The sequence below is a fragment of the Lepisosteus platostomus genome, chromosome 17, assembly GCF_059453375.1.
Source record: "Lepisosteus platostomus isolate fLepPlt1 chromosome 17, fLepPlt1.hap1, whole genome shotgun sequence".
Classification (NCBI taxonomy): domain Eukaryota; kingdom Metazoa; phylum Chordata; class Actinopteri; order Semionotiformes; family Lepisosteidae; genus Lepisosteus; species Lepisosteus platostomus.
Window position 1 is genome coordinate 20,185,009 of NC_142627.1, and position 27,648 is coordinate 20,212,656.

Sequence of the window (27,648 nt, forward strand, 5' to 3'; positions counted from 1 at the left end):
AACAACTTTAGTTTGTCCCGGAGAACGTGAGGAATGAGACCTGATGCGGACACAGCGGGAGGGGGGGAAGATCTTTAACGATTGTCCCGTTACATTGTTTTTAAGATCATGCTTCAGACGAACACTTCATGATTCCTTTTTAAACTTTCAGGGTAACATCTGCTTTCTTAACATCGTGCATAAAATAACAAAATTGACGTAGCAGTCTGACGACTCCGGCCAAACATGGGAAAACCGATCTCCAGAAGCTCCAGTCTGAGCATTGTGATGATATTTTTAAATGTTTGGATCCTATTTGGACAGTGCACAGTAGGTAAGTGATATATAAACTTTGAAACTTTGGTCTTGCATCTGTTGAGTTTAGTGTAGAAATCTGCCGAGCTAAGCGATCGTAAAGTTTAAAGGTTTGCAGGGATTAGTGTCTGAGTGGAAATGTGATGTGTGCGGCTCAGTAGTATGCTTTTTCATTTTAAAAAGGGGCATTTAATTTACTGGGCGCTCCTTTGGTGTGTTCATTTTTACATCACCCTTCTCTGTATAAAACGTCGAGGTTTTCGAGCTAAACAGTTTAAGATTGGAAAGAGAGCCTGACATGTATATTCTAATGAGCTGTGGCTCATTCATCTCGCTAGTCACAGCATCAATTAATTTAAGACTAATGCATGATACATTGAATGCAGTGCATCTAAGGCTGATTTTTTTTGTGATCCTTGTCTGAACATTGCTAAATGTTGAACATTGTCTGAACATTTCTAATTGCAACGAACTAAAGGTATTTCACTAACTGTGGATGATCCAGAGATACGGTACTACAGTGCTAACTAGAACGCTTACAATTTAGCGCACCGCTCCGTATTTAATCCACAACTTCGTTGTGATAGACCCTTCAGCGACACTCAGATGCGTGCAATACCAGCTGTTGCAAATATGTTAGTACATGTCAGTCTTTATTGTTTCAAAGTCATCTTTTCTGTCGCTCTCAGCATGCAAGAACTCTACTGGTGCCTTTTTATTGTACATCAAAGCACAGCCAAGTGGGAATGATTAGGTTCTTTGGAAAATTGGATCCATCTTAACGAGCTGAAATAGCAGTTTCCTATTGATGTGCGTCTGAAACACGATTAAAAAAAACAAATTAACAAAATGCAGATCTAAGGTGAGGTATATGGACAGGTTGATTCTTTGCTGACTGTTCAAAGGTTATATATACTGTAATTTTGCGTGTGATAAGCAACTTTCTGAACTTTGAGTGCTTAAGCAGCTAGTTAGGCCTGCTGATGCTGTATTTTGATGAATAATGATGTGATACGAATTTCAAATGGTTATTGTGCAGTAGTATTTTCATGGCATAACTTAAATATGAGTGTCAGAAATCAGTTTGTGTGATAGATGTATCCTTCATGTATCCTATGTAAGTTGATGGATGGTGTTGTATTGTTTCCTACATAATGTTTATTTATTGGAAAGTCAGTTCAGTTTGCAGCCTTGGATGTATGACATAGAGTGACTCTGGTTGTTGAGCTACTGTAACATCACATCACGATGTTAGAAAACAGCAGTCATTTATGAAAGTAAACTATTTAAATCTCAAAATCTTTCAAAACACGTTTAGACCAAGCTGAGTTCCTTGACTTAAAATAGACCCCTGTACTAGAGGTATCATTAGAAAGAAAATAATGGAAGTCAACAGGTCTCACATGGGGAAATTTTGACTTGCATAAAAATGTTGACTAATATTCGTATAAGCCGAAAATGAGCAAATGGAACATTTCTTCCTGTCAAAGTAATATGCTTCCTTCGATAACAGGTTTCCATTGCAGGAATGTGAGGATTTCCTTTGTGATCTAACATAAAAGATGTCAATTGGATGCAGAAAAGACATGTAGCTGAAATGTTATTGCCCTTAGTCATTGAGAGTAGGAAATTATCTGGGTATTCACTGTTCAGGAATTTCAGATCTGAAGAACTGCACACACTGCAGGGAGGAGAGTGAAGGTTTCTTTTATTTCCGAAGGCAAAAAACAAATTTCTTTTTACCCAGTTAACAAACAATTCATTACCTACATATAGTGCTTAGCATCTCAAACTGCTTATCATGTAAGTGGGGACCTACTTCATCCACTACTGAAGTTCAGCCCCTACTGGGGGACACCCAGCAGACCCTCTGCTCAGCAGGTCAGGTAGAGAAATGAGAAATTACTTCACCAGGTGCATTGAAAGGAACTTTTAGGCAGGCCCGATTGTGCAGACCCCCAGCAGAAATCTCTGGGATACCAGGGTTGATTCTTAGAATTCCTGGTTCTTTAATGACCAGTTGGCAGGTCAATGTGACCACCTGTCATATATATCTGTTGTTGAATCCAATAGCATTGTATTGGATTTGAGGTTGTGGCAGATTAAATCGGATCAACTCACCAGCATTCACAAGTCTAATCATTTAATTTCAGCTTAATAAGAAGATTAAATGTTTGTCACTAATGTGTACCATACATTCCTGTCATTGTTCCAGTTAACACGAGACTTTGACTTGTAATTACAGAGGGGCAGAGTAAAGGACTTGGAAATATTTCTCCCACAGCGGGGGAGAGGGCCAGTGTACCTCAGTCTTGGTCACGTCAGCCCACTGAAGGAGCTCCACTGGCACCCATCACAGAGTCCCCTGTGGTGCAGAAGAAGGTCTCCAATGTCCACTTAAAGCCGGAGGACATTGAAAAGCTGAAGTTCAAGCCAACAGTGGGAAATGTGCACCTGTCGGAAGGCACAGAAGTGAAGATTAACTGCTCCATTGAGGTCCACGACATTTCTCCCAATCTGCACATTCAATGGTGGAAGGATGGCGAGGAGCTCTCGGGGAGTCAGCAGGCAGTATTGAATGACCTGCAAACCACAGATAAAGAGGTGTCCACCATTCTTTCAACACTGAGGTGACGACAACAGACTTCTCTTATTAACAGTGTTTCTCTACCAACAGATTTTCTCAGTTCGTATCCTGTTTTTGTTCCACCTGAGTGTAGCCATCACTAAGGTTAAGCAAACCTTTAACTGAATTAAGTGTCTGATAAGACCAGCTTTTAATTAATTTCAGGTTTTCCCGAGGTATTGAGAACTAAATTAGGACTGCCATTTGCCTCACATGGGAAATGAGGAACTGTGGGCAGACTCCTCCAGTGTATCCACCTTCAAGCCACTCGTCATTTAACACAGCACAGGCTACACAGCCCTGCACTGGAGGTGCAGCTCTCTTTCACAGAACTGCCTGGCCTTCAGTTCCCCAGGAGGCTGCAGGGATGGCCGTCTTGCTGAGAGAGTCTTAGTTAATCAATCTCGCACTACTCTTGACTGTGCCCAGTCAGTCACACACCATCTCCTGGGGAACCCAAGTTTCAGACAGATAACCACTCTGGTTAAATGTTTTTGCAACAATATAGCCAAAGCAAAGTACTACTGAAGTCTCTCTCTAAGGGGAAAAAATGAAATGAATCAAACCAGGAAATGATTCCACGACACATTCTGTAAGCCTCAATCATTTCAGAGAACAGCTGTAACACATTAAGTGAGTGGCCTGTGAGGACGAGGAAGGAATGTAAGGAATGAAAACCTCTGGACACCAAACTCCTAATCAGCTGTCTTTATATTTGTTGCTCCTTTCCATGTTCTGCCTAAGCATAATAGAAACACTAGATTAACCGCATTCTTGCAGGTGTGCATTAAATTGTGTCTACTTCTGCCTGTACATAAATATATGCTAATCATTCATATTTTATCACTGGTTACCATAGGTGCAGAAACTTTTAAATATATAAAATTCTAGAATTGTATACAGAAAGTAAGGAATTAAATGGCTGACACAAACCTCTTGACATTTACTCATTTATACTTAAATAGTTTACTAGAATGCAGTTTATTGAAAATTTCAGCAAAATATTTGGGTTTCCTAATGTAAAGGCATTTCAGGCATTTCAAGTACACAACTGCTGTTCAAGTACACAACAGCAGCCCTCAAGGGCCTAAATCCTGCAGCTTTTCAAATGTCACCAAATTATAACACTTGAAGACATTTGAAAAGCATTAAACTGGTCTGGTTAAGCTATTCAGTTAGGTCATTATGTGCAGAGGTGGAAACGAAATGCACTAACATGGTGGTCAGCTTTGAATAGAGTTGTGTGCCACTGCTTTTTAAACACTGTGTTTTACGTCGGGGGGGGGGTCAGACTCAATTTTTGGAAGGCCTTGTGTCTTCTTGATTTTGTTCTACTTAAGATTTAAGATTTACAGTCGGTGTAATTGTGGTCAGTTGGTCTTTTAACCAGACTTTAAGATGTTCTATAGGTAACAGTGCCTTCTATGATGTGAATGTTGTGAGTAAAAGACTGCAGCAACAGTCTTAAGAAAAACCCTAGATATGTCCAAGAAAACAATTGGGTTAATTGTTCAATAGACTGCTGAGATTGCAACGAAAAACAGAAGATACTGAATCCCTCAGAGATTGAGTTAGACACCCCTGCTGTATGTCAAATAATAACATTGTATTTAAATAAGATGTCACCATTATGTGTTAATTACTGTACCTAGTTCGTCTTCTGTTGCAGTATTAAGAATGTACAGCGCTCTGATGATGGGGAATACTGCTGCATTTTGAGTATCAGTGATACACTGATAGAGTCTGATCGCATCCAGATACACATTGAAGGTGAGTTACCTTCCTGAAAGCAAACCGGGCTGTTTGTAAAGTCCATATAATATGTGTAACATGAATAGAAAGAGATGACTTGTGGTTATTTGTATTCAATAGGTAATATGTTTTGTGCAAGCTGAATTAGTCCTGGGGCTGCATGGTGGTGAAGCAGTCAGCAGTGGTGCCTCTGAGTGCTGGACCTCAGTTCAGTTCCAGACCCGGTGCTATCTGTCTAGAGTTTGTATGTTCTCTCAGTGTTCGCGTGGGTTTCCTCAGGGTGCTCCAGTTTCCTCCCACTGTCCAAAGACATACTGATAGGTTAATTGGCTTCCCGGAAAATTGGCCCTGGCATGAGTGTGTGTGGCTGTCGTCTTGCCTTGCGTAGAGTGCTGGCTGGGATAAGCTCTGGCTCCCCTGCGACCCTGAATTGAAAGAGGAAGTGGGGAGAAAATGGAGGGATGAATAAGGCTTATCCTTAAAAGAGCCTTTTCTCAGTGGTGTTTTTAGGAGGCAGGTTAACAACGTGTTGTTTTATGGCTTTATGTGTAGGGTTGCCGATGTTCATTAAAGAACCAGAGCATCTGAATGTCAGCAGAAACACCCCTTTTAACCTGACCTGTGAGGCAGTGGGTCCCCCAGACCCCGTCAGGATCGAGTGGCTGAAGAATGGGGTGAAAATCAACACCCCAGCATCTTTCTCCCCTTCATATATCACCGTTCCAGGTGAGGAGTACTTCTGTAAAGAAATCCAAAATTGAATCTTTTTGTGCAGGTTATGCTTTACAAAATTCATTTGGTTGTTGTAAATTCTGTCAGAACATAGAGTCGTTTCATAGGAAGCACTCATTGGTCCAATCTGTAAATGTGTGAAGGCTGAGTTCATACATTGCTAGCATGAGTCTGGGCTATTTCATTAGCAGACTGTATTTGTGTAAAACATCACTGGTTTTCTCTTATACTGGAAATAATAATATTCAGGAAATAGTTATCTTTTTGGCAGTATTGTTTATAATGTTTTAAAAGAATGTGTGCTTAAAATGCTAGGAGAGAAGGCATGACCACATAAATGGTTGATTTTGAAGTGACGCAGTGGATAATACACAGCCCTGAATTATGCTGAAGGAGTCTTTTTTTAGTGAAAATTCAGTATTTCTAGTTTCTAGTCAGTGATGACCATGTACATAAGATCCAAACTTTATCTGAAACATCCCCTTAGAAAAAAGGTTTGGGTAATTGAGACTGACATGGTTGTTAAAAGCACTGCTGCAGTTCTGTATGAGACCTTGATAAACGTGAAGGTAACTGGTAAAGGCCTTGTTAACATGAGTGCTCAAAATAATTATAGTTATGTTGAGCTTGTAATTAATTGAGTCTTAAGATGCAAACTTAAACTGAAACTAACAAATGCTTGTATTCTCCTAAATGGAATTATCTGACATTAGGATTTTCAGCCCTGGATTTGGGGCCCTGTGGGGTTCCTGAGAGGCTTTCTAGAGAATAAACCCTATGCTGTCACACAGTAGATGTGCTCTTATAGCATTGTTTAATAATAATTATGATAATTCTTTACACTTATATAGTGCTTTTCTGGACGCTCCACTCAAAGTGCTTTACAGGTAATGGGGACTCCCCTCCACCACCACCAATGTGCAGCATCCACCTGGATGATTGTTTGTGGATCTGTTGACCAAACAGCTTTTCTTTTAATATTTAGTTGTAATAGCTTTATTTACACAAGCTCTAAACTTAAAATTGAAAGCGTGTGTGAATAGAGAATTACTGAAATTACTTTGTTTCCTGAACAGGGTCATTCAGCCAGAAAGGTTGAAAAACTCAAGTAATTGTTTCAGTGTTCAGGCATGTAAAAAGAGAGATTGTTGTGCTGTGGAGTTTGGAAAATGCCTTGCTGAGTGGTGTTGGCAGTGCAGAGGTCAGGCCTGTGCTGTTTGTTGGAGGAGGTGGGTGGACACTGGGACAAAAGCCTTATTCATGAGCCTGCCTGCCATGCCTCTCATTACCAGGCTTAGTCTGTCTCAGAGGCCAGTGGTCTGTAAAGATGTTGCTCTGTGCTGTATACAAATGCATAACTGCAGGTCAAGGTAGCACGAAAAGATCTAAACGTAGAGTACCTGAGCAGTACGGTACAGTGGAGTTATCAGTCAGTGGTTGCCAGTGAAAGTCTGTTTTATCACAGAGTCGGGAAGGGAATTCCAGTTCTGTGTGCTGAAGTCCTAATTATTGTTATTTCTCTGCTCAGATGGTTACATAACCTCATTAACTCTGAGGGTTTGGGAACTGTTTAGAATTAAGCAGCAAGACAATGTTATCAACTCACACATCCTACTGAAGGATGGCAGATGTTTGAAGCATGACGTGATAAAATATACTGGCCAGCGGAATTTTCCACACTACCCTGTAATTTATTCAAAAAATGCTGCAAAACATTACAGATGCTAAAGGGTGCTCTTAACAGGGAATATATTTTACTTTTTTTTTCAATTAGTGTAGCGGAGTTTTAATCCTTTCCACAAAAGGATCTGGAGAACAACATCTTGAAGGTCAATAAAAGTAGTAGATAACAGAATAAAATGAGCAAACAAGCTAAACAAATTTGGCTCATAAAGTATTCTCCTTTTGATATGTCTGTGCAAAGTCAAACTGTTCTCTGAAGATCTCTGAGTCTAGAATTCCTTGAGTGTCCTTGAGATAACCGTGTGCTGTCTATTGTCGGGATTCTTTCCTTCTAAGATATGACCCAGTCACTGGTGGACTGGAGTGATTCTACATTTGTAATGCCAGCGTCACACTACATGACTCGACACGGCTTCTAGTCAGAGTGCATGTCAAAATTATCGACTGCAGTTGCTGAATCTCTCAGCCTTTTCTGTCCTAGAGGATGTCAAATTATACGATTAGGAATCGCAGGCGGTGACTAATTACACGATTCTCTTATGACTTTTCATCGTATTGCGTCGGGACCAATCAACATGGAGCACACCAGAACACACATCATGCTGTGACTCTCTACATATGCAAATGCATATAAAAAGGCATATTTTGACCATTGATATAGTTTTAAATTTGTATTGCAACCCAAACAAGATAGATCTTGACCAATGTAAGCATTTGTGTTGTTTTTTTTGGTCTCGGAGAGCTGATATGTTAAACTTATTTCCTGAAGAGCCTCGTGTCTTCTGCTTTTTGATCCATGTGGCTTCTGGTGACTTCCAACCAGCCCCTGATTAGTTTTGTGGAAAATGGTACCTTTAATGATGTGAATTTGTGGATTAAGTTAAAGTGTTAAGTAAACAACTAAATATTTTGAGTAATTAACTGGAAAAGTCCTAAAGAAAAACAATTGAGAAAATAATTGTTTAATAGACTACTCTGATTGGGTTAGTCAGAAAAAAATCAGAAGATACTAGGCTACCTGCTCTAGAGTTTTCTTGCAAGATTGTAATAAGAATTTTTATGCTTATCATCCTTTGAGTTACAATTGACACCTTAAGTGGTATAAAGCATAAGATCCTTATACAGCAGTACATTTCTGTTCTCTGCTCCTTGTTTCTACTTGTTATCTATGCATAGTATAGTCTCCAGCTTTGATTACCAAACTGTTTTCAGAGACCTAAAATAGATGTGCAAGGTCTAGCTGTTTCATTTGGTGTTTTTGGAACAGAAGCAGCTGAAAATTGCTGTCTAAGGGAAAACATCTGTTTTAAAAAACCAATGTGTTTTCAGTAGGTAATTTCACTCTATATTGTGTTGGCTTCCATCCTCACAGAAGCATGTCAGGAAGTTCAGTTTTGTCGGTGGTTTGTGATGTAGATCCACATATTTGAACAGCTTTAAAATCGCAGTACTTTTCTAGATTTCTAACAGGCTTCATACTGCCTGACTTCACAAAAATGTTTACTGTCAAAAAAGCTTCAAAACGTAAGCTATAACTTAGAGTAAATGTTTTAACTGAAATCATTTGGTACCTTTTAATTAAAAAAATATATATTTTAGTGTATTCTCTTTTCACTGTTAAGTGATGCTATACATTGTGTATGATTCTTAATTTAACTTTAATTTCTTAATAAATAATAACTATTTTATTGGAGCTGGATTTTTCCATTTCCATAAAAGTATGCTTTTAATAAGGATCATATACACAGGGTTTTCTCTACAAAACTGGTCTAGCAGTGATGCAGAAGAAAAAGATTAATAGAATTCTTTAGAAATTAGCAAGAGGTGTCACAAATTTCAATAATACTTTGCTAAAATGTGTAGTTGCTTCTGCCATTAATGGTTCACCTTATAAGTAATAAAAGAACAACAATAATAGTAACATTTTTAATAAAACATTTAAAAAGATTTAACCATCTTAAGGGAGGTTTATATTGTCCAACAGTTAAGAATGATTGTTTTGCTGTGAAAGAAACAATGACGTTGTAAGATTTCTCAGAAATTTATAATTAAAACATCTGGAATTATTGACATTAATATCACAAGCAAATAAATGCTACTATACTGTCAAATGAATAATCCCTGGCTTTGTTAAATGATTCTCAGCAACAGATTTAGGAGAACAAATAGCACATTATAAGCCTCACTTGCCTCCTTGGAAAATAATTGTGGGCAATTATAAGCCAGAAGTGGAATGACTGGCACTGTGTGGGTTATGTTAGAGTAATGGAGCTGACCTGGCACTGGATTAGTGAACATTGTCTTGCAGTCATTGAAAGAGGCAAATATCAGAACACTTACGGAAGAGTCCCACACAGTCCATTACTGACTGTTCAAGGTTCAAGCCCTGAGCATATGAACCTGTGACCTTTCTTGTGTTTTCTGCTACTGTTTATGCCAACTGGGAAATAGGAAAAAGGGGTAATAAGAAGAGGAAGGAATAAAAGATTGCATTGCCTGTGTACCTCTAGGACTATATTTATGAGAGAGCAGTTATTGTGGAGGATATGACAGATTCAGGAACTCTAGGAACATCCAATGACAGCTGGGAATGTGAGGTTTAATGGCACAGCCTCCCACTCTCATTTCCTTTATCTGATTTCCTGCATGTTTAGGGTATGTAAACACAGTTCTATCTTCCATCCTCCTACAGCTTTTATTTTTTGTTCTTAATGTCTCCACCCTGAGGACCTCACTCTAAACCCTCTGTACCATTTCTGGAATGTGTGCACACCGTCTCCCACTGACTGCATGTACCTTTCTAAGGGGCATTCTGTTAGTATCTGGTAGTAGTATGGTAGCTGAGCCAACAGAATATAGTGCGTGTGTGGGAGATTAATAGTCTCACAGCTCCAGCTTCCCAGATCAATTCCAACTTCCTAAAGACATGGCTGGCTAGGTTTGACTGTGAATTCTATGTGGCCATGTGCTGGACTGGTATCCCAGAGTCAGTCCTGCCTTGGCACCCTGTGTTTCTGAGATAGGTGTCAGCTTTGCATCAGTATCCTCACAGAACAAGCATCTTTCTGGTGAGGTGAGGGATACATAGAAAAGTGATAAACATTTATTCCTTCCTCTTGTGGAGAAGGACTTGCATCTAGCAATGTCAAGAAGGTTTCCATTACTTTACTTTTCTAACAGATATTTTTCCAAACTGGGTAGACACCTTAAGACATTAGGTTGCATTTAATGTACTAAAGTACAGGGTATTACATGCTAGTAGCAGAAATGTGTATTGTGTATGTGAAAGGAATGATACTGAGCTTGAAGAAGCTACTTAAGATAAAGAGCTCCTCTAGTTAGAACTACTAGTTTTTACTGCTTTAGTTAAAAATTAAAGCGGCATACAATTAATCTTTTTTTAACATCTGCTTCTTAGCTGCATGATGAGCAAAAGGTTCAAATATAACAATACATTGCTGTAACTATGGTATTCAACTTTTAACAGACCAATAATGCCAGAAGGGTTAACATACTGAAGTAAAGAAAGAGCTAAATCCTCACCCTTTGCCCTTCCTCACAAACACATACCCACCCTTAGAAACAACACGTGTTTTGCAGAAGTGAAATAGTTGATATGCCTTAAACAAAGCTTGCATCCCATGTTTTACTTAAGTGAGACAGAAGCAAATTAATATGGAAGTTAAACAAAAATGTGTTTAACAGAATTCTTAGGTAATGTTAATTTCTGTTCATCACTGTCATATTACAAGGTGAAATACTGATTAATTTTCCTGTAAAAAAGTATTTTTCTTCAAAATTTATTTTTTGAAATACTGATTTTTACCTATTTTTACTTAACATCCCAATAATTAGGAGAACATAAATGTTTGGGAAATATATAAACTAATAAAGCAAGTATTTGAGGAAGTACAGGGGAATTTTACTGAGGAAATGAATGTTGAAATCACTGATTTACTCTACATTAGCATCTCAGACCATCTGTGTTTCTGCTTGTAAATGTATTTTTTTTTATTTAATTTGTATTCTCAGAACCATGTCAATGAAAAAAACATGAGCTTGTACAGGTTTTTTTGAAAAAAATCTTGAAAAATTCATTTTCGTATATGTGTTCAGAGATTTGTTTGTAAACTACTTTCAGCCTTCCAAACCTGCTTTTATCAAAATCACTTGCTTTGAGTACATTCTTCATAACCACAGCATCAAAAGAAAATACAGTAGAATCTCCTGTCTCCTTGCGTGGAAGAGCCCTTTTTAAAATAGTCTGTAAGACCTGCTTTTTGTTGTGTCATATGTCCTCAGGTATAGAAGAGGCAACACACTTCAGTTGTGAAGCACATAATGACAAGGGACTTTCTACTTCAAGAGAAGCACAGATTAACATCAAAGGTAACCACAATGCTAATAACCAAAGATATTTCTCTCCTGCAGTGAAATTATTTATTGTACCTGAAAAGGTTAGTTTGCCTGAATTTACAATCCATTCGTAAATTAGTCTTTTGCAAAAGCCAAGGAAGGTTACATGCATTTTGATTTTTTACCTGCATTTTTTTTCTTCTGAATGTAGAAGCTCCTTCACCACCTACTGATCTGCGTGTGACAGCCCAAGCGTCTCACAGCTTGCTTCTGAAGTTGACACCTGGTCATGATGGCTTCTCTCCTCTTAGCACCTGCCAAGTTACAGTAAGCCTTTCTTGAAACTGTGAGCGTATAGGGGCCCCAACAGCCTCAACTATTCGAGCAAAGCTTGAGCCTGGTGGTCCAGCTGTCTGTGGGCATAGCCATTAGCTAACTGTGCCCACACAGCCCACTCGGGATCCCCCGAGTGACAGGTTCCACGCCCTGACTTGTGCCACTTCTGGGTGGGTTTGAGACGGTATTCTTTCCACACTAGCATGTCCACTCCTGGGAACTAATGAACTCCTGCAAGTCTGCAGAGTCGTGAGACATACCAGTTCCCCTTTAAAGCTCCATGGCACTCACATCATGTCAAATGATGAATGGCTCTCAGGGGTAAAATATTTCAGTAATGCTCAGTCGGTGAAGAAGGTCTAACATTTGCGTCACGTGTAATGCTAAGCTGAGTTGAGTTCCAAGTTGGGAATATAACATTTTTATAATGTTCTATGTTCTGTGATTATTATCAATTCCAAAAAACAGAATTATGAACCAAACATGTTTGTTCTGTTTTGTGGGAATGTTAAATCTTTAATCATGCTTTTCAAGGTGGAACAGATCCAAGAGGATGTGATTCTAGATGGCGTCTTCCAGAGAATCATGAACATCTCTGTGCCACCCTTTGAGTGCAACATCACGGGTCTCCAAGCTGCAACCTTGTACAATATCAGTGTGTCCTGCAGGAACGAAATTGGATGGTCCCAAGCCAGCTTTTGGATTGAAAGCAATACCACTGAAGGAGGTAGGGAAATTCCTCCATGCTTGCTTATTTAGAGAATTGAAAAGCCCTGTAGTTCCTGTAACAGGCTGGGTCTCTTACCATTATACTCCATTGTCATTATCTCAGAACACTTAACTCCTAAACGGAAGAGTTTCAGAGTCAAAGCATGCTGTTTTAGGGTGGAGTGACTTTAGATTTCCTTTGTATTCCTAGAGGCACAGAAGTTATTTTAAGCAGCTGATGGTGATGTTTTTGATTCATCCTGGAAATTTATTAGAGTCTGTTATGATCCTATTAGTATTTTTAAAGAATTACTTAGCCTCGAAGAGCTTTGCATTGCTGAACCTCAATATTGTATGTCTCTGGGGAAAAAGGAACGTTGTCATTTTGGATTTTGGCTAATGGTTTTACCATAAAAGGCTTAAATCTTAGCATGGCTTAATGTTTTTATGATTATTTTTCAAAGACATTGTTTGGTTGCTGCGCATCATCACTGTTATGAATGTTTTATTCTATGTTTAATTTAATCTGTAGAAGACGTTAGTCTACAAAATTGAAATAAGGATTGTGGGCTTGTTGCATGGTGTCTTTATAAAGATACCCTTTAAACGTGTGCTGGCACAAGTAGCACAGACTGGTTACTTCACAGGAATGGGGTTTGTCTCTGTTTCAGTTCCCTCTGTACCCCCGTGTAATGTGACGGTGCTCCTCAGTGGGTCCGAGCTGTTGGTGACGTGGGAGAGCCCTCCGAGAGACAAAATGAATGGAGTTCTGCAGGGATATGACCTCCTCATTAGCAGTGTGGCAAAAACATATACTGTAAGCTATAATACCAACTTTGTAAAGCAACTTAATGTACAAAAATCTTAGTACTAGACTTAAATATGCTACTTTGCTTAATTGAGTATGTGCTGCGTGCTCACTGGTGACTATGTGAGAATTCACCATTGAATAAAATGTTGGATCTCTGCAAGCCAAAAGCATGATTTCTGTGAGGTTTTGAAATATTTTTGCTGAAATCTCTTGTATTCTTTAGTAAGATTACTTTAAGTTGCATTGTGGAAGGTGATGGGGATGTTACGTGGGATTCAGCTGTGTGTTCTGTCATGCAGGTCCGCTGACTGTCAGTCTGTTTGAAATCTGGAGACTGTTCCACACAGGGGTGTGCTGGAAGTCTTGCTTACGATCCATTGGGTTAATTTCACTGGGGGTTCCTAAAATTTTGGACAGCAAGAATAAGAGATGTAACAGGAATTCATTTCCGTGTGCTCTGTAGAACATGTTCATACATATAAGTTATATTTTCATAACTTGTTAACATATAATTCATGTACTAACTGGTTTCAGAAATCCTAGTCAGGCAGCAGGACTGCAGAGTAGCCCTTTGCTTTCAGCTCCCTTCAGTCAGAAAGGTGGACTCTGGTATTCCCCACAGTGTATTCGAAGACCTGATTAAAAGGGTTACCTAAATTTAACTTTGTTGCTTTGATCCTTCTATTCACCAGCTTTTATTAACACAAAAATAAAGTCCCACATATCACACATCGTAAAGAGCAAAGGGGTTTTATGTTTTATTTCCCAATCTGTAAGAACTGAAATCTTGTGATAGCTGTTGTTGTTTTTTTGTGGCTTTTCTTCAGTAGGACAAAAAATAGTGCTGACGCCCACATTCCTTTATTGAAATGAAGTCTGACTTCCTTGTTCTTGTCTCTCTAACGTTTTTTAGGTTTGTCATCCTTGAACATATATGCCCCTAGTTTTGCATTTCAGGATACATTGGTACTTTATAGAACATCCATTTTTGGGGAGTACAATACAGTCTATTTTGGGCAGTCTAGTGACAGAGCAGGCTAAGAGCTATTAAACATTTTACTGTGTCCAAAAGAAACGAATCCTGCAAAACTATGAAATTGAATGTAGACCTACAATATCTAATCAGTCTTCAGATTTCTTTGGTTCTTTAAACTAGTACTTCTTGATTTGCTGCATGTTTTCAGTTTTGTTTATGATAAATATAAGTCAATTATTAAATAAGTTAATTTGCTCTCCATTGAATAGAAATGTCCTTTTAATGAGCATTCTTTTTCTTTAAGAAGGGCTGGACAGCTTTCGGGACTAATGGAAAAGTAAAACATTTTCCGCATCCTGGAAAGATTATACTGCTGTAACATACAGGAGTTTGGGGAGAGCTGTTATAGAATCCAGTCTAAAATATAAGGCATCAGTACCTTATCATTATTCAACGTCTTGACAGATTTGTTACAAGAAATATTTTGTAGTTCAAATGATTTTTAAAAAATAATTTGTCATTTTTTATTTGGACTAGCTGTGAGGTTTGGCTCTTATCCAGTGCTAGTAAGCTAAGAAATGGTCAAAAAGTGTTTCTGTTTGCAAGAATTATAGGTCATCTTGATTATTATATCACCCAATTGTTTGATCAGTTTATGTGTTAACTGTTAAATCCCTTTTTTCTTACATATGTTGTTTATTCATAAAAAAGCATTATTCAGTATTTGATTAATCAAATAATTTTAATACTGTCCTCTTCACTTGGACAAAGGCACCGTGAAGACACCAAAACAATCGACAGTATTAATAGGTGCAGGTAGATAGCGATGATAAATATGGATAAAATGTAGAGCTTTCCTTTTTCAAGACTGATATCTTTAAGGAACACATTTCATGTTTTTCACTTGTTTTCATAATAATAACAGCCACCTTTATTCTTTATTCACTTTTTATTGTACATCATCTCAGGATATCTTACTCACTAAGATTTGAAACATCAGTAAGATTTTTCACTTTGAGTTTTACTAAGCTGGTTTTACTTTTAGCTGTCTCTCGACCACAACTTTTGAAGTGTGTCCAAAACCTAGTTGGTGTTTAGAAAGCTGATGTTCTGCCGTGTACTGATGCCATGTGCCATTGTGCGCACTTGTTTTGGGTGCTGCCAGGAGACCCGGCATGCTAGGATTCACGGTTTTTGTCTGGGGAGATTAGGCGTCTGTGTTTTGGTTTCTCCTCACTTGCTAACTGTAAGTTGAGCTCGTTTGCCGGAATTCCGTGGCACAGCCCTATTGTGCTGACTGAAAGTCATTGTGTGCATGTTAATGTGCTGTTTAAGGTCATCCAATTGAATTCTGCTTGAGTGGGGATAGGGAGTGAATTGATGATGCGTGGAATTTTACTGCAATTTGTGAATACAATAATATTATTGAAATATAAAAAAATAGATGATGTCATGCACAATTTTACTTACAGTGCCTGTTTTTTGTTTTTAAGATACAGGCTCATATATTTTGCCCCAGAAAAAATGGCTTCAGCTAAACATATAAGTAATAAATCATGTTTTCAGTACCTCTGTAATCCCTTTGGCAGTGATAGAGAAGGAACAAGCCTGAGCTGCTTCCTCCCAGCTTCCCAGAGCAGCACATTTCCTTTACACTTGTCTATTGTAAAGAGGAAGTTTGCCCTATTAAATTAGTTTTTAAGCTGATCTTAGCTGACTCATATGAGAATGAATGGAAAAATAAAAACAATGGACATTATGAATTCAGTGCTCCTACTATTATTTAAACAGTGTAATCCGTGTGGTGTAAACAGTGATTCACATGGATCAGAGTGAAACATGAGGAAATGTGGATTAAGTTTAGCCCATTCCTGAAAGTCACCTGTGATCTACAACTGGAAAGGGCTGTGACAGTTACACAAACATCTTTGTCCGCCTAATAAAAGTCTTCTAAATTTGTGAGTTTTTAAGACATGGAAATTTCTGAAGGAAATTGAATTTTTGCACTCTCTGGAACAAGTCGTACCTGATTAGTCTTTTTTTTTTGTTTAGTAATCTAATAATGCCGTTGTTAATAATGCAGATTGAAATATTTACAGAGATCAAGTGTGGAAACTATCTTAATACATGTAAATATTTTTTACGTCTTTTAAACTATAAAGAGTTTTAATTAGACGCAATGAGAGGGGCTTTTCTTTATCTTTATCGAGACATTCTAGACATGATAGGTATAAATGTTGCCTCAAGAAGCTTTGATGAGAGTTTAGTATAGAAGTGTTGAGTACCCTGACTCGGTAACCTACACCTCCATTTCTGTCCATGCAGTCAGCATGTCTGTGAGGAACGCCAGCACCGAAAGTGTGATGACATTAAGCAATGAGCATTTCATTATCACATGCTGTCTCCTCTGCCTCTGCACACATGGCACTGTTCCTGTTTTCTTTTTTCACAAGCAAAAAAAAAAACCAAGCATGATTGCAGCGCATATCCGTTATTAGTAAATTAATCTAATGCTGGCCTCCTTTCACTAGACTACATCTTGAGCAGTGTTAAGAAGGCTCACGGCAAACCCACCAAGATTCTTTCATTGCCCTACCTTGTTCCATTGGAAAAGAAACTGCTCAAAAACTAAATGGTTTTGGCTACTTCCTTTCTGTTGAGCTCTTAATCGTCTGAAGTAATTATTTGCTTAATTACCATTGAAACACATGTTTTGGCTCTTAAGCAGCTAAAATATGCTGGACACGAGCCCTTATAACCAGTGTCAGCCTCTCCTCCTTTTAGCTGAATCTTGAGTGCACTCTTTGTTTTCGGATTATTTATTTTTTTGGACTACTGTCTGACAGATGAAAAATGCAGGATAAACATTTCTGATCACGGAAAGACAAATTTTAATGAGACTCTTCAAATTTTACCCAAATTCACATATTTGAAATTATTTGTAGGGTATTGAATAATTTTTCTGTTTTCGTAGGTCCGCAAAGGGCTTGTCAAAGCAGCTAACATTTCCTTGGAAACTTTCAACATGACCTACAGTGTTCAAGTGGCAGCATATACTCAAGGGGGGACAGGCATCTTCAGTGATGCGGTGCAGGTCTTTTTACCTGAGCGCGGTAAGATAATTAAGAGCCTTAGAGCAATTTATACTTGTATTATTAACACACAATAATAACTGTCTGGAGAACACAGCTGCTTGTAGATTCTGGCTGTTTATGAACAGAAGAATAGATAAATGCAGTCCCAGAGCTTGTGTGCTTTGTGTTTGCAATTTCTCCTTTGGAGAAAAGAAGTGATTGGCTTTCCTCTGTGTTACAGACCCCAGGTTGGCTCCATCTTCTCTTCCCCCGACTGGAAGCTCCAATGCAGTGTACATTGTCTTGGGCATTGTGTGTGGCATCTGTCTCATGATGCTCATCTTGTGCTTGGCAATTTTTATCAGGAACAGATCCTTGGACACCAGGTTTGGGTAAGAGAAATCTGAAATCAAGAATTCAGAATTTTGAGTCCTTAAGTCCATCACCAGTTAGAATCTGGGAAATGTCATTAGTCACTTATAATAGGACCCCCATAAACAGCAATGTTCAATTGTCCACAAATCTAGGAGAATTGTGTAGACTTGTTGGTGCAACTTGCTGAGCCACAGCGACACTAGTTTGACCTGCCATGCCTTTAAGCTTGTACACATCCTTTTGTTGGTAGGCCTGATGCTCGTACTGGGCTGCGTGTTGGGTGGACATAAAAAGTTAAAAGCAACAGGTTATGAGTTTTTTTTTAAAAAAAAATGTGTTGGTACAACATAAGCACCAAGCTTCACCTTTTATGTTGTAAGAATATTTTTCTGAAGTAGTCTTTATTTTGAACACGATTTCAGTTGAGTTGTACTGTGGCTCAGAGATCTTGTCAAGTCATCATCACAAGGATGATTATTTCACAGCATGCTTTTTAACGTCTCTCTATGGCACCAAAGGTTTGTTCTGAATTGTTTTTTTTTTTTACTATTGGCTAATCTTCTTATGAGGCTGGAAACCCAGATTTTATTATTCATTTACACAGATGTCACCCGGAAGCCTTTCTGCTTTAAAAAAATGTGCACATATGTTATCAAGTTTTATATTACATACATTTTTCATGTAAGTGGTTATCAAAATAGGATGGATTAGTGGAATCAGTTATTTTAATGAAGGATGATTTGGACATTTAACAATTAGTTTCTCAGTCACAGTCATAGCAGCGTGCACTTTTTAATCGGTCAGCTTGCTCTTTAAAGAACATCAGCCATTGCAGACGTGCTTGGTCATGTAGAATGTTCGTGCTGGACCTCCTTCATCATTCCAGATGAAAGAAAAAATGAGGTGGCCAGGATTCCACAGGACGCAGTTGTTGGTCAGAATTCTCTCTTCCTGCTTTTGTCATACAGTAATAACAGTTCTGGAAAGATGGTCAGTTTCCTCAATACGGATTCCTATTGCTGAAAGGATTGAGTGCAGCAGAACAGTGAATTTACTCCAGACTGTTTTCTAATAAAGGCAAAGCACTTCCTATAATTACTGCCCACACCTGCGACTGAAAAGACGTCATGGCCTTGGAGTTTTTTTCAGCTAAAGTTGGTCAAAAATGAAAAACAACCCATTTTCTGGAGTGACTCAGGACAAGCGACGCTCTGACTCATAGTTGCCATTCAGGATACTGATAAGGGAACTTCATCATGCAGCTGTTTTGTCACGTCAGCTGTTTACTATAAAACACAGCCATTGAGATGGCATTTTGCCAGGTTTCAGTTTTACTATTAAAGATGAAGAATGGCGAGGAGGAAGCGCACGTGTTAGAGTAAAGGTTTTCTACCAGGAATCAGGTGACCCCTGGGGGCTGTCCGACACAAAAGGAAAATTGTTCACCTTGCTTTTATACAGTGCACATGCTTTGACCATCTGCAGCTCTGCTTTTAATGTTCTAATTCAATCTCAGGATTCATAACAATTGTAAAAATCAGTGCATACATGAGTGGTAACATTTTTTTTTAAGAAGTGTCAGTAACACATGAGAAATACCTTTGACTGTCCCCACAGACGAGTTATTGGAAACGGAGAAGAGATGCAGCCAGTCATACTGTACAGAGCCAAGAGATCCTACAACCGGAGAGCCATTGAAATGACATGTAGGTTATTGGTATATGTAATTCTAATAATGTAATGGTACATTAAGTATAATGCGTACGAATTTCCTAATAATAATATTTATAATTGACAAAATAAGTTGATTGTGGCAGAAAGATAGTGCAGTGGTTAACATTGTTGCCTTGCAGCGCTGGGGCTCTGGGTTCAGTTCCGGACCTGGAGTGCTGTCTGCGTGGAGTTTGCATGTTCTCCCAGTGTTCGTGTGGGTTTTTTTGACGGGTGCTCTGGTTTCCTACCATGGTCTGAACACATACCGTTAGGTAAATTGGTCCTGGTGTGAGTGTGTGCATGTCTGTGCTTGTGTCTGTGTGTGCCCTGTGATGGACTGGAGTCCCTCATGACTAGTGTACCCTGCTTTATACATGGTGCCCCTGAATTGGATGAAGAAGTGGAAGAAAATGGCTTGATGGATAACAAGCTTATTATTATTCATGCAGTGTGTTTGCAATGTTTTCTCCCCTGCAGTAAGCAACCTGGGAATTAGCGAAGAATTGCAAGCAAAATTGCATGATGTCATGATTGAGAGGAGCTTACTTTCAATAGGAAAAATCCTTGGTGAAGGTAAGAATTACCCACTCTCACTGTTATCTTACTGGCTCCAAAGCTGACTTCATCTTTTGGCATTATTTTATTTTGAATTTACATTTTGCTTAATCCTCTTGTTCAGCTGCATTTAGAAAATTTCAGATTGGGGAGGAAAACAACCTCTTCTAGTACTTGTATAAAGTATTTGAAGGTTTATTTAATCCATTTACTCTATTTTTTGAGTGCTGGAAGTAGTCAGGATTGTCTGATTCATTTCCACTTTTAGTGAAATTTACATTTATTAGTTAAACTTGGAGGATGGAGATTTACATTAACAGAGTGCCTTATTTTACAACTCTGTTTCCCTACAGGAGAATTTGGATCTGTAGTGGAAGGTCATCTGAAAAGGACTGATGGAAGAAATGAAAAAGTAGCAGTGAAAACTATGAAATGTAAGCTGTGTTCTGTCATTAAGGTTTCACTAGCTGTCTAACCTTGGCAAAGATGCAGTGGATTTTGTTAAAGGAGAATTTTAATGCCATTTAAAAATGAGGTTCTGGTGATGCTGAGATGATTGAAAAGCTCATTCATTCTTACAAACTCCTATCAAAGATATTCACAAAAAAGCTATTTTAGAATTCCATTTGATAAAACAATTATTGCTGTAACATCTGAAATGTATACAAATCCAGTTGAAACTGGATCTTAAACTTATTTTTAAGATCAATCTAAATTCAAAAGAATATATTCCAAGTAAAACCTCTTCAAAATATAGTCTGGTATAAGTTGTTCTCTTTTTAAGTGTTGCTGCATTTTAAGGTGTCTGCACACCCCCTTTTTAATTCATTACGTACCGAGTGTTTTCAGATTCTTTTACTTTTAGCAGCAGAAGTATTATTATTTTGCCTTTTGTTCTTGTAGTGGATAGTTTCTCACAGCGAGAGATTGAAGAATTCCTAAACGAAGCTGCCTGCATGAAGGATTTCCACCATCCCAATGTCATCAGGCTGCTCGGTAGGTGGGAACAGTGTTCAGTAACTGTGAGGGTCGAGAAAGTAATAGAAATCAGCAAATGCTTTGGGGGTGATGATGTTTTTGTTGAGAATGAATAAAAGACAACATTTTGAACTCTACAGAGTAATCAATGGATATAAGTCCACCTATTACAGTGCTCTTTTTTTTCTTTCTGTAGTTTTATTTATTATTATGTGGAGAAATATTCTTTATTTCATGCAGGCGTATGTTTGGACGTCAGTTCCACCCACTTCCCCAGACCTATGGTGATCCTGCCCTTTATGCAATACGGGGATCTTCATAGCTTCCTACTGCGGTCACGACTGGGGGACAGTCCGCTGGTAATGCCTGCTTTTTGCTGATGTATTTATTTGACGAGGATTGTAATTTGGCAGCTTCTGCTGGTGGTCGAAGATGATGGAAGGCGATCTTAAGCTTTGAAAGCCAAGACAGTCTGCTTGTTTGAGTGGGGGTGATGCTTTCCCCAGTACAATGTGTTCTAGATCTAATTTAAGATCATATAAAATAAAAGAATCGTACCGAATGGCACGGCGGCTCAGTGATTCAGCTGGGGCCCTTGGTTTAATTCCAGACCCAGGGTGGAGTTTGTATGTTCTCCCTGTGGTCACATGGGTTTCCTCTGGATGCTCTGGTTTCCTGTCACAATCCAAAGACGTAACAAAGACATACAGTACTGATAAGTTAATTGGCTTCTGGGAGAATTGGCCCTGCTGCGAGTGTGTGCGTATCTGTGTTTGTGTCTGTGTCTGGTCTGCAGTAGACTGGCGTCCTGTTGTATCCTTGAGACTGTGGCTTGCTGGGATAGCCCCCAGCTTCCCTGAGACCCTGAATTGGATGATTGAATTGGCCCTTAGAAAATGGAAGGATGATTCTTACTGTCAGGTCACATAGTATATATGTAAAACCACTCTTAAAGTTTTGGAAAAATGACATAATGTGTGAGGAGTTTGTTTGGTGCAGAAAAAAAACAAATGTAATCTTAACAAAAATGCAATATGTGTGGTGGAGAGCAATAGCAGATTGTGCTGTCTGAACGGGTGAGTTTTGAGGAGATGCTGGAAGCTGATAAGTGAACATAGTTTACTCATTATCTATCAATTGGCATTGAACAAAGAACTACCAATGATGCTAAGCCACATTTGCATGTATTAGCAGCAGAAAAGTATTGTAACGCATACGGCCATCAGGGTGTGTAAGAGCCGGCTTACCAGAGCAGGTGACGTCGCCGCCCTTCCCTGTGATAGCAGGACCACAGCCCCTGGGCTGTGGAGAGATCTCGCTTTAGCTCACCGGGCTGGGTCCCTGCTGAGTGACGCGGGAGTCCCGGGTTCGAGCCCCCGATGGTGGGGGGCCGACCTGATGCAGCAAGGGCACCCGCCTGAACCCCCGTTGTGTTACAGTATGATGTAGATTACTTAGGTGAAGCATTTTGTAATTAATACCATATATACTGGGCATTTACAGTTTGTCTGGAAATTGTAACTGGAAGTTTGTCTTTACACTCACTGTGTGTATTTTGTTAATTTGATTGACTTTTTAATCGTTTTTTTTTAGTACTTACCACTGCAAACGCTGTTAAAGTTCATGATTGACATTGCCCTAGGAATGGAATACCTTAGCAGCAAGAATTTTCTCCACCGGGATTTAGCTGCAAGAAACTGCATGTAAGTCGGAAGACATGCCTCGCTATGCATTTTGAACCGCCACGATTGCCTTGTGAAAATCTCGATTTTGTTACTATCTGAAATACCACAATAATTCAGCAATGAGGGAATGAGCTAAAAAGCACCTAGATAGACCGATGTATCTGATAATGACCCATTACATTACATGAGTCCTTATTTTAGTTTCCAAACCGTAAGCCGTTAGATCAGAGAGAAGAGAAGTCCTTTTAACTTTTTTCTTCAGCTCCATAGTGGAGGGAAAGACCTATAGTGAATTAGTGACTTTGAAATAGGGCAATCAAGGAAAAGTTCAGTTGTGCAGTCAGAACAAGCCAGTGTTTTGACAAAAGTCATTTTCCAGCTATATAGAAAGAAGAGCAAACATTGTTTTGGTTTTGGGGGAAAAAACTTTCTCTGTCTTTCATTTTTGTTCACTATGTTCCCTTAAAACCATTTATTTGTCTCTCCGCTGTTCTGCTTAGCTTCAATCATGACAAGTTTTCTTGATCCATATTGCAGGTTGCGAGATGATATGACTGTCTGTGTAGCAGACTTTGGCTTGTCAAAGAAGATCTACAGTGGAGATTATTACAGACAAGGAAGGATAGCAAAGATGCCTGTTAAATGGATTGCAATTGAAAGTCTAGCAGACCGTGTTTTTACTGTCAAGAGTGATGTGGTAAGACTTATTTCTAGATTTCTTAAAGAAATGTAACTACATATATTTGTTTACAGTGGCAGCTAAATAGTACAAATTGTGTTCCTCTAGACCATTTTCAAATGGCTTGTCAATTTAAAGTAACATTTTCCTAGGTGTCATGTCTTCAATGATTATTTTAAGACTTTTGTAGTCTTAGACCACAACATTAAAAAAAAAAGTAACATGGTCAGACTGTTCATTCGAAAGCACTTTATTTTATAATTGCTTGCAGTGGGCGTTTGGCGTGACAATGTGGGAGATTGCAACCCGTGGAATGACCCCCTACCCAGGAGTCCAGAACCATGAGATTTATGACTACCTCCTTGAGGGACACAGGCTCAGACAGCCAGCGGACTGCCTGGACAAGCTGTAGGTGTCGACCAGAGTCGGGGGAAGAAAGGAAGTGTGGGGCAGGGGGCAGCTGGGGGTTGCCAGAGACAAGCCGTGTCTCAACCAAAGATTGGGTTCTGTTTCAGTCAGTGTCATTCTGGATGAGTGTTTGACTGTTAACACAGGTGTAGACGTAGCGGTATTATTGAATGTCAACATTTCGGAAACTATTGTGTGACTACAAACAACTTTTTCCAGTTTTTAAAATTAGTATTTATTGATGACCTTATATGCAGCACAGAAACTAATTCTCCTACTTTTTGTGTGTTTCATGGTCTCACGTTGATCTTACTAAATCTTCATGTTTCTTGCTTTTAGAAAACTGCCATCTTCATCTTTACTTTGCATGTCAGGGAGAATCTCTTAAAGAATCCCTCTAACCCCCCCGTGTCTCCCCAGGTATGAAATAATGTCCTCCTGCTGGAGAACGGAGCCAGCGGACCGGCCGTGCTTCACACAAGTCAGGGTGATGCTGGAGAGGCTGGCGGAGGGGCTGCCAGAGGCATCCAGCAAGGAGGATATCATTTACATCAACACTAGCCTGCCGGAGGAGCCGCCGAGCCCAGTGATGCACCTCCCTCCCGACTCCGAGCGGGCCCCTGAGACCTGCGCAAGGACTGGCCCCGGGACCTCTGCCGTGGCGGTAGACGTCCATGAGCCCATGAACAGTGAGGACAGATACGTTGTCGTGATTGCTCCCGAGGAGCCTGTCTCGTCCGGAGACCCGAGTGCTCCTCTGCTTCAGGATGGCAACGCCGAGCAGCCCGGTTGCAGTCGGTCCTGTAGTGCGCCTTGTGCTGATCAGTCTTCGGAGGATTCTGTGATTATGCTGTGAGAAAGCGTTACTGAACACCGGTGGTTTGAATTGAAAACAAACCCTGACTGTGACTCAAAAACATCCTGCTGAAGTTGTGCTTTTTTTTTTAATAAGCAATCCTCCTGCTGCTGAACCAACAGAAGAATCTGATTTCACCACCACATGGTAAACCAGCAGGTGTTGTTATTGTAGGCCATTGAGTCACGTCTGCAAATAAGCCTCTGGCCATGTGGAAGGCTAAACAATGAAGAGCTTTCATTTGTTGAAGGTTTTGCCGGCAAGTGTTATCTCTTCCCGATAGAGGCAAAAACTACCAGTTGTTTTATTGATGACTCAAAATGAGAGAATAATGGGTAGTAAGTATTTTTACAGTTGTTGTTTACTTTCAAAGGCCAGTGTAATGGATGTTTGAAGTATTGTTAACATTTTTATTAACTTTGATTCTTTCAAATATACATTATTTTCATCTCTAAGCTGTGACAGCCCATATGGGACTGGCATTATTCTCTGAAGCAAAAAAAGAGCTGGAGACTGCAGTTTTTCTGTCCATTTTCTTGTTCTTTATTGAGTTTCTTGCAACATCACGATTTTCCACATCTTTCCATTGTCCCTCTTTCTGTTCTTCACTGACTCGTCCTTTTCATATAAATTTAAACTGTGACAATTCACACATCCCATCGCAAGCAATTACAACAGGTGCTAACTAATTACATAAGTGATCTGTTTACAACTAATTTAGTCTCTGATGCTGCCTCTGTGATGGATTGTAGTTGCAGCCCAAGCAGGCAAGCAAGCTCCTTCGTCTGCTACACACTTATATGTGGAGCTTTTGGGGAATCTTCTCACATCATGATTCATACCTGTCAAACAATGTAGCTTATATGTAAACTGCTCTTACAAACTGTCATACAGAAAAGTAAAAACTCCTGGATTAATATATTTCATGTCTTGCATGTAAAGATTTCATGTTCTCCCAACATTCAACGTGGGTTTTCAAAGAAACCTCTGATTTGATTGGCTATTTGATACTGTCCCTTTCTCTGTAGCTCTCTAATGGCTTGCAATCCTGTCCAGGGCAAGAGCAGTCATGTGTACCCTATGTTTATGTAATAGGCTGCCAGTTTTCACAGAAATCACCAGGATAAGCAGGTTGAGCATTTTGGGCTTCCTAACATTTTATACTTAAACAGTATTTTTCCCCAGTTTCATTGCAAAAACCAATTTACGAACAAGAATACAAACTACGTCTCGTCAATACTCATTCTCTCCTATCCTTGGTATAAATAAGTGTCTCTTGTTCTCCAATCTAAATCTGTTCTCTCATAACTTCTACTGCTGTACTCGGATTCTTGTGCCAGAGCTGAGTTTATAAGGGAATCCTTTGGGTTCACTTATTAATAAACTTTTTGGATTATGAAATTAAGTATGTGAAAAAATAACTTGAATGTTACTCTTTTCAATGTACTTATTTGTCTTTTGCCTGTTTCTTACACCTAATGATTAGGAAGATATTTATATTTTTATTTTTTTAAATGTCATTTGCTTTTTACATTTCTGAGTATGGTTTACCATGGACAGCAGTATTGATACAGACTTAAAACTATGAAAAAGTAATCTCAACAGTTACAAAATGTACTGTATGTGCTCTTTTCCATCTTTAAATTGCTGTCTAAATCAGTCTTGCGAAGCTAAACAATCCTTAACACTTCAATATTTTTGTTAGATTTTATACCTAAAACTTAAAAATTAGTACACTGTACACTGAAGTGTAAACTGAATTATATCTGATTATGCAATTCAGTGTGCCAGTTTCTGTATGAAGAATGATATGTATATTTTTTTAACCAGATCTCATTGGTAATTAAGTATGGCTCAGAACATGCTCACCAGTTCTATGACTGGCATTTAAGTTGCAAAGATTTTATTTAAACAAAGGAGACCTAAACTGTGATAATAGTGTTCTTTGGTGCAATGCGATTCTATTCATTGTTTTAGAATCTGTGTATATTGTATTTTCTGAGAGGATCTTCAATTATATCTAGACTTTTGTATGTCTAAATGTTTCTGTACATTTATGGTGATTTGAAAATATTGATAGTCTCAGAGTTAATGTAAAACACATTAAAATGAACTTTTCGAGTGCATATAATCTGTACCTTCCATGCAAAATGTTTTATATATTCCTAACAAAATACTATAACAAATTATTTTAACAAATATTTGTAAGACCTTGCATTATTTAAGTATGTTGATTTTTTTCTGTGTATACACAACAAAATTTCAGTTGTTTTTCGAGTGAATCTTGTATTCATACATTACATTTACACGACAAAAATACCGTTGTCAAATTTTGAATACCCACCAGACTTATTTTGGTGATGAAATGTAAACTATCATTTTTTCCCAATTTTAAACGAAATCGTGAAAATATTTCAAATGATTTTATTTCGTGGTACAATATGGGAATTCTAAAATTCGAATAAACTGATGTTCTGGCAGAAAGGGTATCGCCTCTTTCTCAGTGGTAGAGAAACAGCTCTTTCTCCATCTGGTGGTAGTTTCTAGCAATTGTGACGGGGGTGAGGGGTTCGAATATTACCCAACCACTGTTGCTTTCGACAACTGTCACAGATTGCACGGTGACATCATCTTTAAATAGTGAACATGCATTACGTTTTATCGGATTAATACACCAGCCGACCAGCAAATCCCGAAACCAGTCCTTGCAATCATCTTTACACAAAAAAAGTGTCTGGCAAACACCAGCTATTAGTTTTCATTATTCGAATTTCTGCTTGGCAGATTGACCAAAAAAGTATGCATTTTAATAACTGATGCATTTTAGTGCAAGGTTAAAGGTTGAAAGAATAGCTAGAAAGGTCTTGAGGATTGAACGATTAAATCCTGACAACGATGTACATACAGTACACGCTACTTCTTAAATTAAATAGCAACGTTATGGTTCCCGGTCCTAATACTTTTGATTTCAACAACAAAAGGAAATACAATACAAACAAGAGTACATATAACATACCAATAAAATCGTCAGGGCTACGTATTGCAATACAA

At 38.8% G+C, this 27,648-nt stretch overlaps 1 protein-coding gene across 2 annotated transcripts; it reads left to right on the forward strand.

The window, feature by feature from the left end:
* On the forward strand, positions 1 to 27,081 carry mertka (c-mer proto-oncogene tyrosine kinase a). Of its 2 annotated transcripts, none has more exons than XM_088610732.1 (19): positions 1 to 313; positions 2,540 to 2,924; positions 4,590 to 4,690; positions 5,225 to 5,398; positions 11,390 to 11,476; positions 11,655 to 11,770; positions 12,314 to 12,506; positions 13,159 to 13,304; positions 17,249 to 17,387; positions 17,590 to 17,740; positions 19,341 to 19,429; positions 19,914 to 20,009; positions 20,345 to 20,425; positions 20,895 to 20,987; positions 21,210 to 21,328; positions 22,563 to 22,672; positions 23,192 to 23,351; positions 23,605 to 23,741; positions 24,162 to 27,081. In XM_088610732.1, exons 1-19 carry the CDS (start codon positions 226 to 228, stop codon positions 24,595 to 24,597), a joined length of 2,901 nt encoding a protein of 966 aa, XP_088466858.1. In that variant the 5' UTR covers positions 1 to 225; the 3' UTR covers positions 24,598 to 27,081. The 2 variants fall into 2 exon arrangements, with proteins under 2 accessions (XP_088466858.1, XP_088466859.1); XM_088610733.1 differs by having other exon boundaries at positions 2,579 to 2,924.
* Positions 27,082 to 27,648: the final 567 nt, after the last annotated feature.

What these genes read in the sequence shown, in the direction of transcription:
- mertka (XM_088610732.1), top strand. Translation starts at nt 226, where the DNA reads ATGGGAAAACCGATCTCCAGAAGCTCCAGTCTGAGCATTGTGATGATA. An exon ending in AAGCAATACCACTGAAGGAG is followed by an intron (nt 12,507 to 13,158) that starts GTAGGGAAATTC and finishes TCTCTGTTTCAG; the next exon opens with TTCCCTCTGTACCCCCGTGT. An exon ending in TCCTTGGACACCAGGTTTGG is followed by an intron (nt 17,741 to 19,340) that starts GTAAGAGAAATC and finishes CTGTCCCCACAG; the next exon opens with ACGAGTTATTGGAAACGGAG.